The 15165-nt window shown below is 43.0% G+C and overlaps 1 protein-coding gene across 1 annotated transcript in view; it reads right to left on the bottom strand.

Annotated features, from left to right (window-relative positions):
- MYO5A (myosin VA) overlaps positions 1 to 15165 on the bottom strand; it is a 101261-nt gene that overhangs the window by 62973 nt on the left and 23123 nt on the right. Inside the window, 1 exon segment of the mRNA XM_030955065.1 lies at positions 10259 to 10403. Coding sequence (XP_030810925.1) covers positions 10259 to 10403 — 145 coding nt within the window.

Raw genomic sequence — 15165 nt, 5'->3', positions numbered from 1 at the left:
GCAGAATTACTGACAACAAAAGGAACACAGAAATTATTGGCATCAACCTCAATATCCCTATCAGTCCATTCATACCCAAGCTACCAGCATCTCTCCCTGGAAAAATTGTATCATTAACAGCTGATTTGAAAAGATTCTGCTGTGGACTGGGAAATGCTGGCCTGTGATGAACTACTTCAAAGCTGAATGGTCTCCATGTCATAACACAGATGAGCTTGGCAGAAAAGATCAGAGTGCAGTATTCTTAATATATAAAGAAGAAAGCAAATAACAGGGCAATTTAATGAGAAGAACATTAGTACTTAGGTTGCCTTTGATCTTAAATCATTTATGTTTGTTAACCTTGAGGACACTGCCAAGGTGCTGATGTTTTTAAGGAACGTTCTTGTCGGGGTGATTTAAAGGCCACCACCTCCAGGACATCTTCTCTCCCCACTGCCTCAGTGCTAAAAGGTTAATTAATTAAATCTCCTGGCTTTTCCTTTTTTTTTTCTCTCCCTTTTTTTCTTCCCCTTGTGGAGTTGCGACTGCTTTATTCTTTCCTTTTGGAATAACAGGTTTAGGTTGTGCGTAAGGGCATCATCCCCATTGCATATGATAACTTCATTTTTATTTAACTCAAAACAGCACAGACTGTTGCTAAAGACCTGATGCTGTGATCTTCAAAAACTAAAATCCTGTCCTGCTTCAATGCAAGTACACAATAAATATCTTTTATTTAGCAGTGAGAGTTTGGTCTTTATCTCACTACAGTTGCTCTACTGCAGTTCTGTGGTGACAAGATAGACTTGTAAGGCTGAAATTGCTTTACATTTTTAAAACAGTGAATTTTCAATGATGAAAACAGCTGACACAGCTGCCAGGGAAGGAAGCTGTGACTCAGGGAACTCTTGGGAGAGATCCTGCTCTCACACACACACAGGTACCACCAACATCAGTGTGCATCGTGCCCATCAAAGACAGAGAGGAGCTTAGTGCTTTCCATCCTACAGCTGAATGATGGCAGCAGGAAATCCAACCCAAGAAAATAACTTAAAACCTAATGACATTGCTGAAAGGTCAGAGAGGAGTTGTCCTGAAATGCTGGCAGGTTTGAAATCTTGCTGCTCTTCCATCAGCTGCAGCTTCTCTAAGAGACACAGGATTAACTAAGGACCAACAAAAACTTAGTTTAAGCTATGTTTCGTGTTTTACACCTTAAAGCATTTCCAAACCACTCAAGGATACATGTACATATATGCAGTTGACATGATTTAAGTGTCTCCAGGAGTATAAACAAAACTCTGATTGCAAAAATAGGATGTTTGTTTTGGTCAATCTCTCAGCATCCCCATTGTGTATTTGTGACAGCACACGACCAAAATAACCTGTAGGATCTACAGTCAGAACATTCACAGATCTTTGACAGCATAACTAAAAATCTGTTTAATAATGATCATTTCCCTCACCATGAGGCACTGGTAACAAAGCCAAAATAAATGAAGTTTACCCAATGCACTTAAAATAAATCAGTGTGAAAGTGCTAAATATCACTGCAACTTTATATCTATTTTTTATTGGTGTTCCCAAATAACTTAGAAGTACTGCTGTTATAGGAATCACAGAATCAAATAATAGAAAAGTACATCTAATACTCCACATATTCCAAACAGCTCATTCAGTCTTAGAATAATTATCCACAGAAAAAACATTGAACTCCTTTCTTGTGAAACCCAGTAGATTTCATCAGGTATCAACACACAGCCAAGAGTTCTCTGCAGCACTCAATGTTTTGTGAGCTTCACAGAAAGAAGCTGATTAGTTCCTTAAGAAGTTTAGGAAGGACCTTCCCAGCCCCAGCAGGCTGAAGGGAGCCCTGTCTCCAGGGACTGGCATCTCCCAAGGCAGGAAAGAGGATGCTCAGCTGACAAATGCAGGCAGAAGAATAAAGCACCAGAAACACAAATCCCTGGTATAAGGCGAATAAGATTTTGCACAACTAATCTGAAGGCTCGCTAAATACGTCTGATTTCAATAAATGCTGAAATAAACCGTGTTTCCTTAAATTACCAGTGATTGCAAACTTGAAACCAAACCATAACTGCATTTTTTTCCAGGACATTCTTCTCTTTTCAGCACACAACGTGGCTTTGCAGTGACACAATGATTTAGCTTTTTCTTGCAGGCTCACCAGCCTGTGCTCTCCTCAAGAGCTGCCCTCCCAGCCCCCTGCCACAGCAGGTCCCAGGTTCATTTTTTGGGCAGCTGTGCTCCACTTTTCTGTGATGCTCCCACTGTTACAATTACTTGTTTTTCTAGAAGACCAAAATTGCTTCTCCGCTTATCTTAAAATAAAAGGCAGCTGTAAAACCCACCAGTGCTGGGAGGTTTAGCACGAGTCAGTGCAATATATTTAGCTTCACCTTTGCCTAAGGGCAGTGCTGTGTGGCAGCAAACAAGGCTGTGCATGCTCAGCTGCACTCCTCCAGTGCAAAGGCCTTTGAAACTCAGCCCAGGGCAGGCAGCATCTGCTAGGAGCCATTATAAAACCTGGCAACTCTACAAACCCAGCACTTGCTTTTCAAACAGAAGTAATTTAACTGTTCGATAAACAAACAAACAAACAAACAAGAATTCATTCAGCAGTTTTCTAATGCTTTTGGAAAGCAGCAGCAGCCAGCTCTGGGCTGCCTTCCTGGCACCTCTCACATCGAGGGCAGGAGGCAACAGCTTGCCCTTCATCAACCTTCCAAATAAACTACTTAAATCTCAAAGTTCTTCACAGCCTTAAATAAATTCCGTTATCCCCTGTTTCTGGATTTGGCTAGTGGCCCCCTTAGAATGGGAAAGTTCCCCTGCTTTGTCCTCTTACTTTCCAACTGCTTCAAGCCCACGCTGCACAAGCACCCCTTGCCATTTTCTCTGCAGCTGCTGAGCTGCTCTCCCTCACCTTCCCTGCACCAGGCAGACCTGGTAAGAGCTCTACCTTCACCCCTACTACCCTTAGCCTTGATTTCCCACGTTATTGTGCCTCTTGCAGCGCTGTTTGAGCAGCAGGCACAGCCCCTTCCCCTTTGGGGCCATGGCACCACGGCCCTCCCAGTGCCAGAGCCTCCAAATTCACCTGCACTGGCACATCCCAGAGGTGCAGCCTGACACACATCATTCATTCTTTCCACCCTCCAAGGTTGGTGTGTGGATTCACAAGGTAACATCTTAAACATCCAGAGTGTGCAAAGTGCTAGGTCAGCACCAAGGATTATGACCAGAGGCTGAAGTGCTCTGAACCATTCTGTAGAGATGTGATGGGTAAATAGCAAAAGAACACAAAAGAAAAAGTGAGTTAGAAGTGCTTTCCCCAGAAGCAAGCACAGAACAGCAGCCACATTTCTGTGTCTGCTCCACCTCCACATGCTGCATCCATTGGTTTATTTTGACAGCCTGGATCCAACATGCTCTGGCCTGACACATCCCAGCCTTCACAGATGCCACACATTAACAATTCAGAGAATTCTTCAGCTGCAACTCTGAGTCACTACAATTGCTCCTGACTAAGCAGTTAATTCTTAATTAATTCCTTCTAAAAGCATTCACTTTTAATAAGCATGAAACATCAGTCCAATAAACCATGCTCTTTAATCTCATTTCTAAATATATTTCCAGTTTAACTTGTTTTTTTTTTTTAAGCCTAACAGCATTTCTCTGACATCTTTAGCTGCTGGAGAAAAGAGGATGTTCTGAGCACAGGGCCAGTGACAGGAACCTCAGTGCCTGGGACCAGCTCTGGGCTGATCCAGGCCTGGCCACAGCACACCTTGCCTTCTACACAAGCAGAAATTGAGTCTCCAGTATCAGAGGAGACAGGCTTTGGTAGGGCTTGTAAAGTGCCTGGAAGACATGGAACCCTCAGTGAAAGCAAATGTTATTAGGAATAGATGATACCTGGCACAGAGACCCTTTAATGCTGCAGGAAAGGGAGGGCATGGAAAATGCAGCTCATTTTTGTACCCTGAAAGCCTTGAATGGAACTCCACTGTCAGTTACACACTCTATTCTCACATATTTAATTGCCAAGCTGGTGTCACCAAGTCACCAGACACAGGACCAGGATTTCTGGTTCAGGAGCTCAGAGCTCTGCTTTTGCCACCTTGGTGAACTCACCAAAGCTGCCCTCCCAAACCCCATGTCTGCTCCAACTTATAAAATGGAAGCAATGATGCTGATCTCTCTCCCAAAGTAAAGAACTTTGGGATCTGCTCATCAAACATGCAAAGCAAAGATGAAGTCATGTTATTATTCACAACCTGAATTCTCATGAGTCTGTTCCAGCTGCAAACTCAACCACTCCAAAACAGCTCAAGTTCTTAAGAATCTTTGTTTCTCTTCAACAGCAGCTTGGTAAAAACATTCTGCAACACTCTCATAATCAGAAGATGTACTTTTTCTTTTTAATTAACAAAATGCACCACTTGCCATTATAATTACATCCAGGAAACACAGCTCTTGACTGTAAAAATGTCAAAAGGTGAAAAGATAATGAATTGTCAGTAACATCTCTGAACACACACAAATGAGGAGAACTGAGGTCAGCACATGACAGATTGCACTCCAGAGGGCACAGAGATGAGCCAGCACTCTGCAACTGCTGCATCCAGGGATTAGGCAGAGGTCACTCCTGCAACAGTTTAGGAAAGCTCACAGCTTAGCCACCAGCAGGACACCTCACGTGAACTCCAGCTCCCAGCTACAGCCACACTTAACCCTTCTGCTGCCTCCAAACAATCACTGCTTGGACAAGGAGCCCCTTACGTTACACCAGGGTGATTCCCCCATCTGCCATCTTGTACCTGTAACACCATAACATGTCAGGCTCCAAGTGTAAGAAACTACTCCAAAATCATCTCATCAGAAAGGAAAACTTATCCCTTTGCATCTAACACTAGGGGCCCAGAGATGCCACCTCTTTCCAAGGCAGATCTTTAACTCAAGGAGTCCTGTGTCACGGCCACAAGTGGAGGATGGCCACTGTGTGTTTGTCCAGCACCCACCAGAGCAGGCTCTCATTCCACAACTAAATTCAGATCTGTTACAGGCTGTTAATCATCCCTGCCATGACTTCTGCCAGGGGAAAATACAGGATCCATTTATCAGACACTCAGAAGCAAAGCAGCAGCTGATCAAACTGCATTTTTATAAGAGGACATCATCTTGGGATGCCTGGGATAACTGGAGACTGTCAGTAAAGATGTTTTCAAAACACCTACTCAACAGCTCACCAAGCTTCCTTCTGAACAAAAAGTGATAGAAAAATATCTTCCTGTAGGCGAAAGCCATCAGACACACACAGAAAAGCTGACAAAACAGAGAGGCAGCCCGCTTATTAAAGGTAATTTAATAAAAATGCTACACAGTACCACAAAATAAATCACTATACTTTGTCCAAATAGAAAAAGCAAAACTTTGGAAATTGATGCTTTAAACACTGTTGTTTTCCATGCTGGCATTCATTAAGGTTTATATGGATCTCATCAGTATGCAATTCTGTTTGCAGAGGTTACTTTCAACTTAAATGATGCTAGACAACTTCACTAATTAATCAGAAGAAAATCTCAAAGTTAATTTATTAAATTGAGTTTGCTGTATCTGCCATCAACCACAAGTAGGATGGAACAAATCAGACCAACAAAGTGCTGATAAAAAAATACATTGTCTTAATTACTGCAATATACCATCACTAGGCAGGGGAAAGAATCCTGTGAAGGAGTGATTTTTCTCTAATAGTGTTAGGGAACTGATAATCATAAGTCTCATACATTAATGCAATTCTTAACAGTTTCAAGAGTATAATCATCATCTTACTGCAAACCATAGAGTTAAAAATGCATTGAGTATTCTATTGAATATTACAAAGAAAATGAGCAGCACCTGCTGAAGGTTGTGATTCCTACAGAAGTCGTAATTGAAAATAAAAAATAAAATGTTTGGCAACTGAAGCTTTGCTTCAATTTTCATAGTTACCACAAAGGGGTAACCGAAGACTGAATTTGGGTTTTGTTAACAATTTGGAAACACTGACATAGAAAAGTAGCATGCATTGCAGCTCAAAGGAATCAACATATGCAAACACCCACATGCTGACATTGAGGTTTATATTTCTGGGACAAAAATATTATTCAATCATGATTTTCTTCCTTCTACATCACTCATCTGCCTGAACCAGCCCCAAGCCTGTAATATTCACTCAAATGGAGTGAGCTATGCATGGACAGCACACTGCCATGGCTGAGCAGAGCCCTGAGGGCAGGTCCCAGCTCTCTCCAGCAGCACAGCTTGTCAGAGCTGCACCTACAGAACAGCCCTGCACAAAATCCACATGGACACATCCCCAGCTGAATGATCCTGATCCCTCCCACTGGAACAGTCCTTGGACAGAGCAACAGATCTGCTCCAGACCCTCACAAACCCAAACCAACAGAGTTACTGGCGAGGATGGAGCACTCAGAGCCCTAAGCCTAGCAGACTTTAAGTGCAGCTGTAAAACTGGATCATTGCTTATTTTAGGCACAGCAGAGGAAAGGTGTCTGAAACAAAGCTGTCAGTGCAGAGCAGCAGCAGGACATGGAGAGAGAAGAGCAAAAAGGTACAAAGACACAGATGGCAGGGGAGGAAGAGAAGGGAAAGGGGAAAAGGAAAGAAATAATAATCCAAAATGAGATTAGTCTTAAGAGCTGTGCATGTTTTCCTGCACTGAAAAAGACAAGAAGCTACCAAGCAGACAGTACCCACTTATTTTACTGTTGGCCATGGGTAAAGATGAGCCATGCTCCCCCCCACCAACCCTGCACTGGAAACTGGGGACAGAAGTGCTGCAGGAAGAGGAAATAAGGAGGCTCAAACAGGCCCAGCACTTCCTGCAGCATGCACCCCATCACCTGGCTCCCACCCAGCAGGAAATGCCACATGCAAAGGAATCTTCATGTGCTGCTTTGCACTGCAATCAACCCCAAGCAATTGCTGTGCATCATTTCTCTGCACAAGCCAGATGTGAGCTCCATCCCTGTCAGTCCAGTGGGCAACATTTCTGCACTGTATTTTTTCTGAAAGCAAAATGCAAATATTTAATCACTGGCTTTCCAGATTTCTGCCATGGGGCTTTTCTTTGGCTGAAGAAGGCTCCAGAGATCATTTAGTTAACCATGCACATGGATGGAGTTTCTCAGCTGCAGAGGATGAAGCAATGAAGCTGGAAAGAACAAACTCTAACTCACTAAATTATAAATTAACAAGAAGACCTAAGGAGTAAATATTTAGAAGAGCTCACTGAAGCCTTAAGGATAGAAACATCATGACTAATTATTCCAGTGATCACTTAAAACATGGAGTTAGGAAAGATCAGAAACAAGAGGAAAATAAATCTCACCAATTACACACATAAATGCAGATTAATGCCATATGACCAGCTACCACATGAATATGCAACAGACTTATTAAAATGTTAATACAGTAGTCACAGACAATCTGATTTTCATTTTTAAACAGTCAGCTGCAGAAATGTGAAACTGGAGTTCTTTTTCTCTGACTTCATAATTCAGAAGTAAAAGGTGATTTGTGCAGAGTGTAAAAAACATCAGTGAAGTTAAAGGGTGGGATTTAGTAATTCTAAGCAGCAATAGAAAATTAAGTTCAATGACCGAAACTGGTATGTTGTAATGACAGAAAAAGTTCTTAAAAGCAAGGCAAAAAAATCCCCAAACAAATAGAAAAGGAAATAAACATTGAAAAGCTAAAACAATTAAATTGTTACTTCAGTGTAGAGAATTTTTTTCGTCGCATTGTGTGCCCCGATTTCATTTTGCAACTATGAAAGCACTGTCAGTCATAAAAGAATAACAAATTGTTTATAACAGAGACACATAAAGTAATTAATTACATAATTCAGAAGGCTTATTTAAGCTAATCTCCACAGTCATACTATTTCTCATCATTTGTTTCAAAAAGGAACTCCTAGCACATCTTGTTTGTTGTTATTCAGGACAGCAGAACTGCCGGAGGCTGCAGTGAGAACTGAAGGTAATTAACGCAAGGAGGAAAAGCCACAGAGGAAACTGCAGCCAAAATCTCAGCCCCCTGAGCCTGCCCAGCAGCAGAGAATGGCAGGGGTGGCACACAGACACCTCCATGGCACAGGCACACAGAACACAGGTCATCAGCAATTCCAGCACCAGGAGGGGGTAAGCCCACTCAGGGGTTAGAGTCAGCTAGCACAGACGGATCCCTCTCCAGCCTCCGACTTCCCCTGGTTAATGTTAAGAACAACAATTCTGTGAATTTGGATGACAGCCATCACTGACTATAATTTCAGACCACTGTACCAAGCCTCAGACACAAAATAAGGTTAATAAAGTTTTATTTTGTACAGCTTTTAGAGGGACTTGAGAACCAAGTCTGTTTAAAACAGCAGTGACGAAAGAGACATGAAGATGTGACTATCGTAACACACAGTTTTGCCTTTGTATTTCCACACCAGATTATAGATCTATTTCTGAGCAGAAAGGAAGTAAGGCAGATATCTCAGCCATTCAACAGTGTGGGTGTAGAGCTGTCCTGGTTTCAGCTAGAATAGAGGCAATTTTCTTCCTGGCACTGGTGCAGGGCTGCACTTTGGAGCTCTGGGAACAATGCTGAGAGCACAGTGACACCTTGGCTGGTGCTGAGCAGCGCTCACCTGCAGCCAGGGGCTGGTCAGAGCCTCATGCCCTGGCAGTGAGCAGTGCACAGGGAGCTGAGAGGGAGCACAGCCAGGACAGCTGACCCCACCTGGCCAGGGCATTTTCCACACCCAGGATATAAACTGGGGCTGATGGCTGCCTGGGGAATGGCTGGGCACTGGTCAGCAGCTGGGGAGCAATTTTACTGAGCATCACTTCTTTTTCTTGGGTCTTACTCCTCTTTCTCTCTTTCCTTTTCATTGCTAGTACTGTTGTTGTTATTGTTTTCTATTATTTTACTTTATTTCAATTATTAACCTGTTCTTATCTCAACCCATGAGTTTCTCTTCCCCATCCCAGTGAGGGAGGGAGGGAGTAAGCAAGTGGCTGCCTGGCACTGAGTTGCTGGCTGGAGTTAAACCAAGACAAGGGTATTTTTGAAACACTGGCTCTTTTGCAATTACCCTAAGTCATGAAATGTTGCACTGAACTGTTTTCTTTTGAAATTATCTATTACCTGGGTATTGCAGATCCCTGTATTCAGATGTGCATGCGACAAACATTTTATCCATTCCATCCATCCACTAGTCTAGTTCTTAAGAATCTTAAACAAACAGATAGCTGACTTCAAACATGAAGATTTTATAATTTTCAACCCATTCTCCCCTTGCCTCCCTCACTTGCAGCATAGCTTAAGTGCCATCACAGATAATCCAGAGATCTTTCAGTGTTTACTTGATTAATTTCATCATGAGCTGTATTGCCAACAAGGAAAGCTATACCAACAGCTTGAAGCTAACCAGTGAGGATAGCAAGAGCATCCTGCTAACCAAAGACAACACAGGAGAAATGAAATATTTCAAATGAAATATTTCAAATGAAATATTTCAACAGCTCCCCTAACTGCAGGCTCTTGGGGCCAAGGGGAAGAAGTTCCTGCTAACCACTGCCCCTGGGAGACAAGCTCATTTTGATGCAACATCTAACAAAATGAGGATTTCCTGCACAGCTGTTGCAGTGTCCTTAGAGACTCAGTTTCCAGGCACTCTTTGCAATCGTTCCTCTGCTGCCTCTTAATTCCAGTCAACAACAGCCACAGGCAGATTACGTAGCTGGGACATTACTGACACAGCCAGGAGCCTGTAATAGCACTCATAAGCCCAGTGATTTCTTTCCTCTTGTCAGTATCACACACAAACACAAAATAGCTGGGAACCTGGCCCTTTTCTCTCTAATAATCCACTGATGATTAAAAAATATCTTTTTTTTCATTTGATTACCAAAATAAACAATCATATAAAGCACAGGGCTAATTTTAGACCTAAATACTGACAAGATCTGTGGTAATTCCTGCTAAGTGTCAGTGGCCATGATCTCCACAGCATTTATAAAGCTTTACTGTTCACTAACTTAGGCAACACTTCCCCTTGTGAAATGTACTAAAACACTGGATAAAAGACAGATATTGCAGAATATTTCACAAGCTATAAATTAAAGAGAAGAGCATCAGCCAGAAACTTTGTTTTATTCCTTTCAGAAAAACATTGACTTCAAGACTCTGGTCTACAAACCTGGCCATCTGCTTGTATGCTTCCTCAGCCACTGCAAAGATATGTGGGTCCATATCCCCCATGTTCTGGCCACTGTAGGCATTGATGATGTCTTCTCCATAGATAGGCAGCTGCTCATAAGGATTTATGGCCACTAAAACAATACCTACAAAGGAAATTAAACAAAAGGAATGATTAATAGTTGTTTCAAAAAACAAACCTAGCAAAACAGGTTTTAACATCAAGTATCGTTCTAATCTTTCTAAATGTGTTAAAGAATAAGGATCTGGTATTACTGACTCCAACAGATATTTATTCTGAATATAGTTCTGCACACACAAAGTGCCACGAGTTTACTTCCACCCTGCTTTGGTAAACACATCAGGGACAACTTTTTACCTTTTCTTTCTATCTGCCTTTCCTAAAGCTGGCATGCACAATCCAAAAAGATTCAGAATGTGCAGACTTGAAGTACTGCCTGTTGAGTGCAGTAACCCAATGAAAGTGCATTGTATTTCCCTGTGATTTACTCTGAATTACCAGTGACACTGTAATTTGTGAAGTGTAACTACTGGGTGGTCCCACTGCCTGCCAGTTTGGGTATGTGGAGTGTGTTAACCCTTCAGCTGCTGTGAAAGAATGACTTCCTCAGTTTTTGTAATAAGCAACGATGTACGGACACAGAGTAATTTGGATTCCAGGGCACCTGTGCCAATCAGGCAGGATAACCTCCTGGTCAAAGGCATCAAAAAACCAAACAGTAGACATATTTCATAGGGCTGACACATAGCAGCACCCAGTCATGTCAGGAAATCAGGCAATTATAGCCCTAGAATGCACCAGAGCACCTCATCTGATACAACTGAGCTTGGTCCTACACCTCCCATTTCCTAGTTTTTCCATATCAATTAAACACGTATCTTGTTTTTTAATACAACTCATCACTACAGCCCTTCTAAATTCATGCCATTCTTTTACTCTCCCTCCTCAGGAAAACTTAAGTCTTATTCTTTACAAACTTCCTTGCCACAAATAATGAGACCTCAAATGTTTTTGAGACAATTCTCTTTTTCATGAGAAACGAGGATTGCTCTACTCACAGGGGTAATGTGACAAAGATTCCTTATAACTGTCTCTCCTGCAGCATTTACAACAGGTAGAGGAAGTTTATTTGCTCTGTGCAGGGGTGGAAGCACTGACCAGTGAGACCATGTGAGAGCCAGCTGGGACAGGCACACTGTGCCCCCTTGACAAGGTGATAAGGGGGAAAAACAACCCCTCTAATTTTAACTGGGGACATTTTAAAAACAGAATTTCTTGTTTTGGTGCCTAAGTGCGGCAATGCAGCTGCAGATGGCTGCACAGAGACTGCACCAAGCACGCCTGGACAATCCATCCCTGAAGAACCAGCCTCAGAAGCGTTTCCATGGCACTCAACTTGCTTCTAAATTTACTCTGAAATTCACTCTTACACACACAGACTTCCTCAGTGCTGAGCCCAGCTCTCTGCTCTGTGCAGATTACAGGCTGGTGATGCCTATCTAAGAAATTTTCCATGGAAAAGCTGGGAGAAGGGAAATGAAAGCATCTACAGTCTGGCACTGCTGGGAGCATCAACCAGTCTTTAAACCCTTTCATGCATCTACAGATGAAGCACAAACCAAAACATGCAACAAGAGGATATGTTTTAGGGAGAGCTCCGAGAGGCCTTGATGTATTTCCTCAAACACACAGCAAGTTTTATGCCTTGACACACCCATGTGAGGAGGGCTGGTGTTTTTCCATGAGCCACAGCTTCACTGAAATGACTCAGGAGCTCCAGTGAAAATCGTTATAAACATTCATGCCGAGCTCCCATACTGTACTGATGAACCAAAGAATCAGAGTGGGGGTTAGGGACAGAAGTGACCTCAGTACTACAGGACTCGAGGAATATTTTGTGTGTCAATTTTTAACATCTGCCTTAGAAAAAGCAGTAAAAAGTGAAGTACACTGCACCACCAAGCTGAGCCTCTCAGGCCTGCAAGTCTCATCAAAGAGACATTAAAAAAATCTGTGAGACTTCTGACAATTCCCTCCTGCTTTTGGTTATGCTGGCAAAAATAAACCCTTGAATTGGGAACAAGCAGCCCCGTGATGAGTCTCCAGCATATTAAAACACTTAACTTCAGTAGCAATCTGTAAAATCTACAAGCAACTACCATCTGGAAATAACCAAAACAAGTGAGTCAGGAATTATTTGCTTTCTGTGGAACTTTGAAATCAGTCTGCCTCACAGAGCTATAATCCAGATTAATTTACATATAACTTCTCTTTATCTCCACTAAATCATATTGCTATTTTAAGAAATATGGCCTTTCCAAAAGCAGATTTATGTGTGGTTTTGTTCCTACAATTACACTAAGGTGAACTCTGGCTACTCTTTGTGCCATTCTTCTTTATATACGCTCAAAGTAAGCCTATTCCATTCTTTTACTTTGAACATACCCATCTATGGCCAAACTGGACATAAACACAAGCAATTTATCAATTTAAAGTTTGCTCTCCTGCACAGAAGACAGTACTTTCTACTACCCTGAACTAACCAGCAAGATTCACTGAGTTTTCACCACAGCCACAGCAGGTTTTCCATGTAAGCATTCAAATTTTCCTTTGTAACTTTTCAACTTCCTTCATTAATTCCTCATTTCATGTTTCCAACAGTAAAGCAAAGTTATAAATGACCTCTGAATTGCTGGTGAAAGGCTGACTTGAAATTGAGAAATCAGCAGGTTTTCTGTTTAAAAGCTTGAATTTACTTGGAAGTGAAATTTTAAATTTAAAATTTGACATATTACACTTAGCATGGTTGGATTAATTTCTAGGGCCCTGGACAACTATCCATCCATGCATTCCTGTTCCAGTGTTGAGAATATTGTTACTGTGATTCTCTTGATGGACTGAAGCGGTTTTGGTCTCCTTTTGGCTGCATGAACTGGGTTAAGCTCAAGCCACCTTCACAGGCTATTTGAACTGACCTGGCTGATGTGACCGTCACATTAAGGAGGCAAAAGCAGCCCCCAAGGCTGAGCTCCAAGCAATAATCTTTGCAGAGGGGCAGTACCCTGCAGCAGGATGGCAGCTAATGGAGAAGTCTGGAAGGTGATGCTGTGGCCAAAGGATCAGGTTTTCAGCGGCTGACCTGCCAACTCTGTTTTGCTCAGCCTGTAACACAACACAGCCCTGCCTACATCCCCAGAGAACAAAGCACTGCAGCCCTGCATCCCCAGAGAACAAAGCACTGCAGCCCACATTCCTCAGCAGCCCTGAGCCTCCAGCACCTCCTTCCCTCTGAGCACCAGGAACCCCCACACTGCTGGCTCCACTCACTCCTGACAAACATCCAAGCAGCTCCCAGAACACCTGGGTCTGGTTTGGAGGCAAACCAGCTGCCCCAGCTCTGCCATGCCAGGCCCTTTGGCAGACCCAGGCATGGAGAGCTAAGGGAGCTCCTCCTCCCAGCCCCAGGAGAAATGATAAAACCAGCCAAAAATGATAAAACCAACCACAACTACAGCTGCACTGGGGAATACTTGAAATGCACCTTTTTCATGTTTTCCCAAACACAGGGAAACACAACCAACAGACAACACATTCCTTTTGAAAGCCTCTGAAATGCTGCTCAGAGCAGCCAAGACACAACCCAGACAGGCTTGTGGGAGGGGACATGGTGGTGTTAGGGGACCATGAAACCGAGACTGAAAAGCCCTTACAAGCTCAGGCCATGAGGCTCCAGCTGCACAAAAGCCCTTTCACACAGAGCTTTGCCATGGGGGCATTTGGGAGACAAACACAGATCATGTCTGTGTTTCATGGGGCAGCTGAGGTGGTTTCCCAGGGCTGGGACCACAGTGTGCACCCTCAGCAGGGGCAGCCCAGAGAGGAGATACTCAAACACCCAGATACCTGAGCTGGTCTGAGCAACCTGATCTAGCCAGACTTGTTTCAAGGAGGAAGCTTCACTGAAGACTTCCAGAGGTCTCTTCCAACCTGAATTATTCTGTGCTCTGACTGCATGACTGGATGAGATGTGGTGTGAATCATCTCCCCCTGCTATGGGAGTGAGGCCTGGCTGCAAGCAGCGGGTGGCAAAGTCTGATCCAGTCCCCTGTGGGCTGGTCACTGCTGAGAGCAGCACTGGAACAGATGTGCCCTGCTGAGCATCTGCAGATTAGGAGCAGCCAGAGTGAGCAAAATGTGGCAGAATGTTAACGCCCCTGTCTGTCCATCACAACATGTTTAACGTGCTGCCTGTCTTCTGGAAAAGTTAGCATGTTAAAAGCTAGCAGTGTATTTTGACTAAACACTGAGATTTAAAAGGAACATATGCACACATAGGAAAAAAAAGCCCAGAACCATCAGATCTAAATCTCAAGCCTGAACTACCTCACAATGTTTATTTTTAAAACAGACCATTCAGTTGCAATTTTGCACTTATGACAAAGTGATTATTTAAGTACCTTTCCTCCATTCTGGCCATCTGAAAATACCACAGGCAATTGCAAGTTTGGGTAACCTCTGCTGTGAGTTAGATGTTATTTTTAAAACCAAGATCAGTTGTAACTGTGATAAGACAAGCCTGGGCTTGTGAACTGTTACAAATTCACTTCTGTAGTTGGCCCGATTGGAAAACATGAAAAAGAAAATGAATTGATGTCTTCCAAAAGAGATGGAGGAGCTCAGTGCAGAGGTAAGCAACAAATCCACCAAAGAGCAAGGCCAGCTCCTGCATCTGCAGGGTGTTATCCTCCTCCCAGCCAGCCCAGCCTGAACAAGCCTACAGAGAACACCAACCACACAGGAACCCCACTGCAAAGCAAAAACTGCTGAATACACATTTTATAAACAGATTCCAATGGGGAGCTAGAGGAACACACAGTGAAAGCAAT

This window comes from Camarhynchus parvulus, chromosome 10 (genome assembly GCF_901933205.1).
Source record: "Camarhynchus parvulus chromosome 10, STF_HiC, whole genome shotgun sequence".
Taxonomy (NCBI): domain Eukaryota; kingdom Metazoa; phylum Chordata; class Aves; order Passeriformes; family Thraupidae; genus Camarhynchus; species Camarhynchus parvulus.
This window is presented reverse-complemented; position numbering and strand designations above follow the sequence as displayed.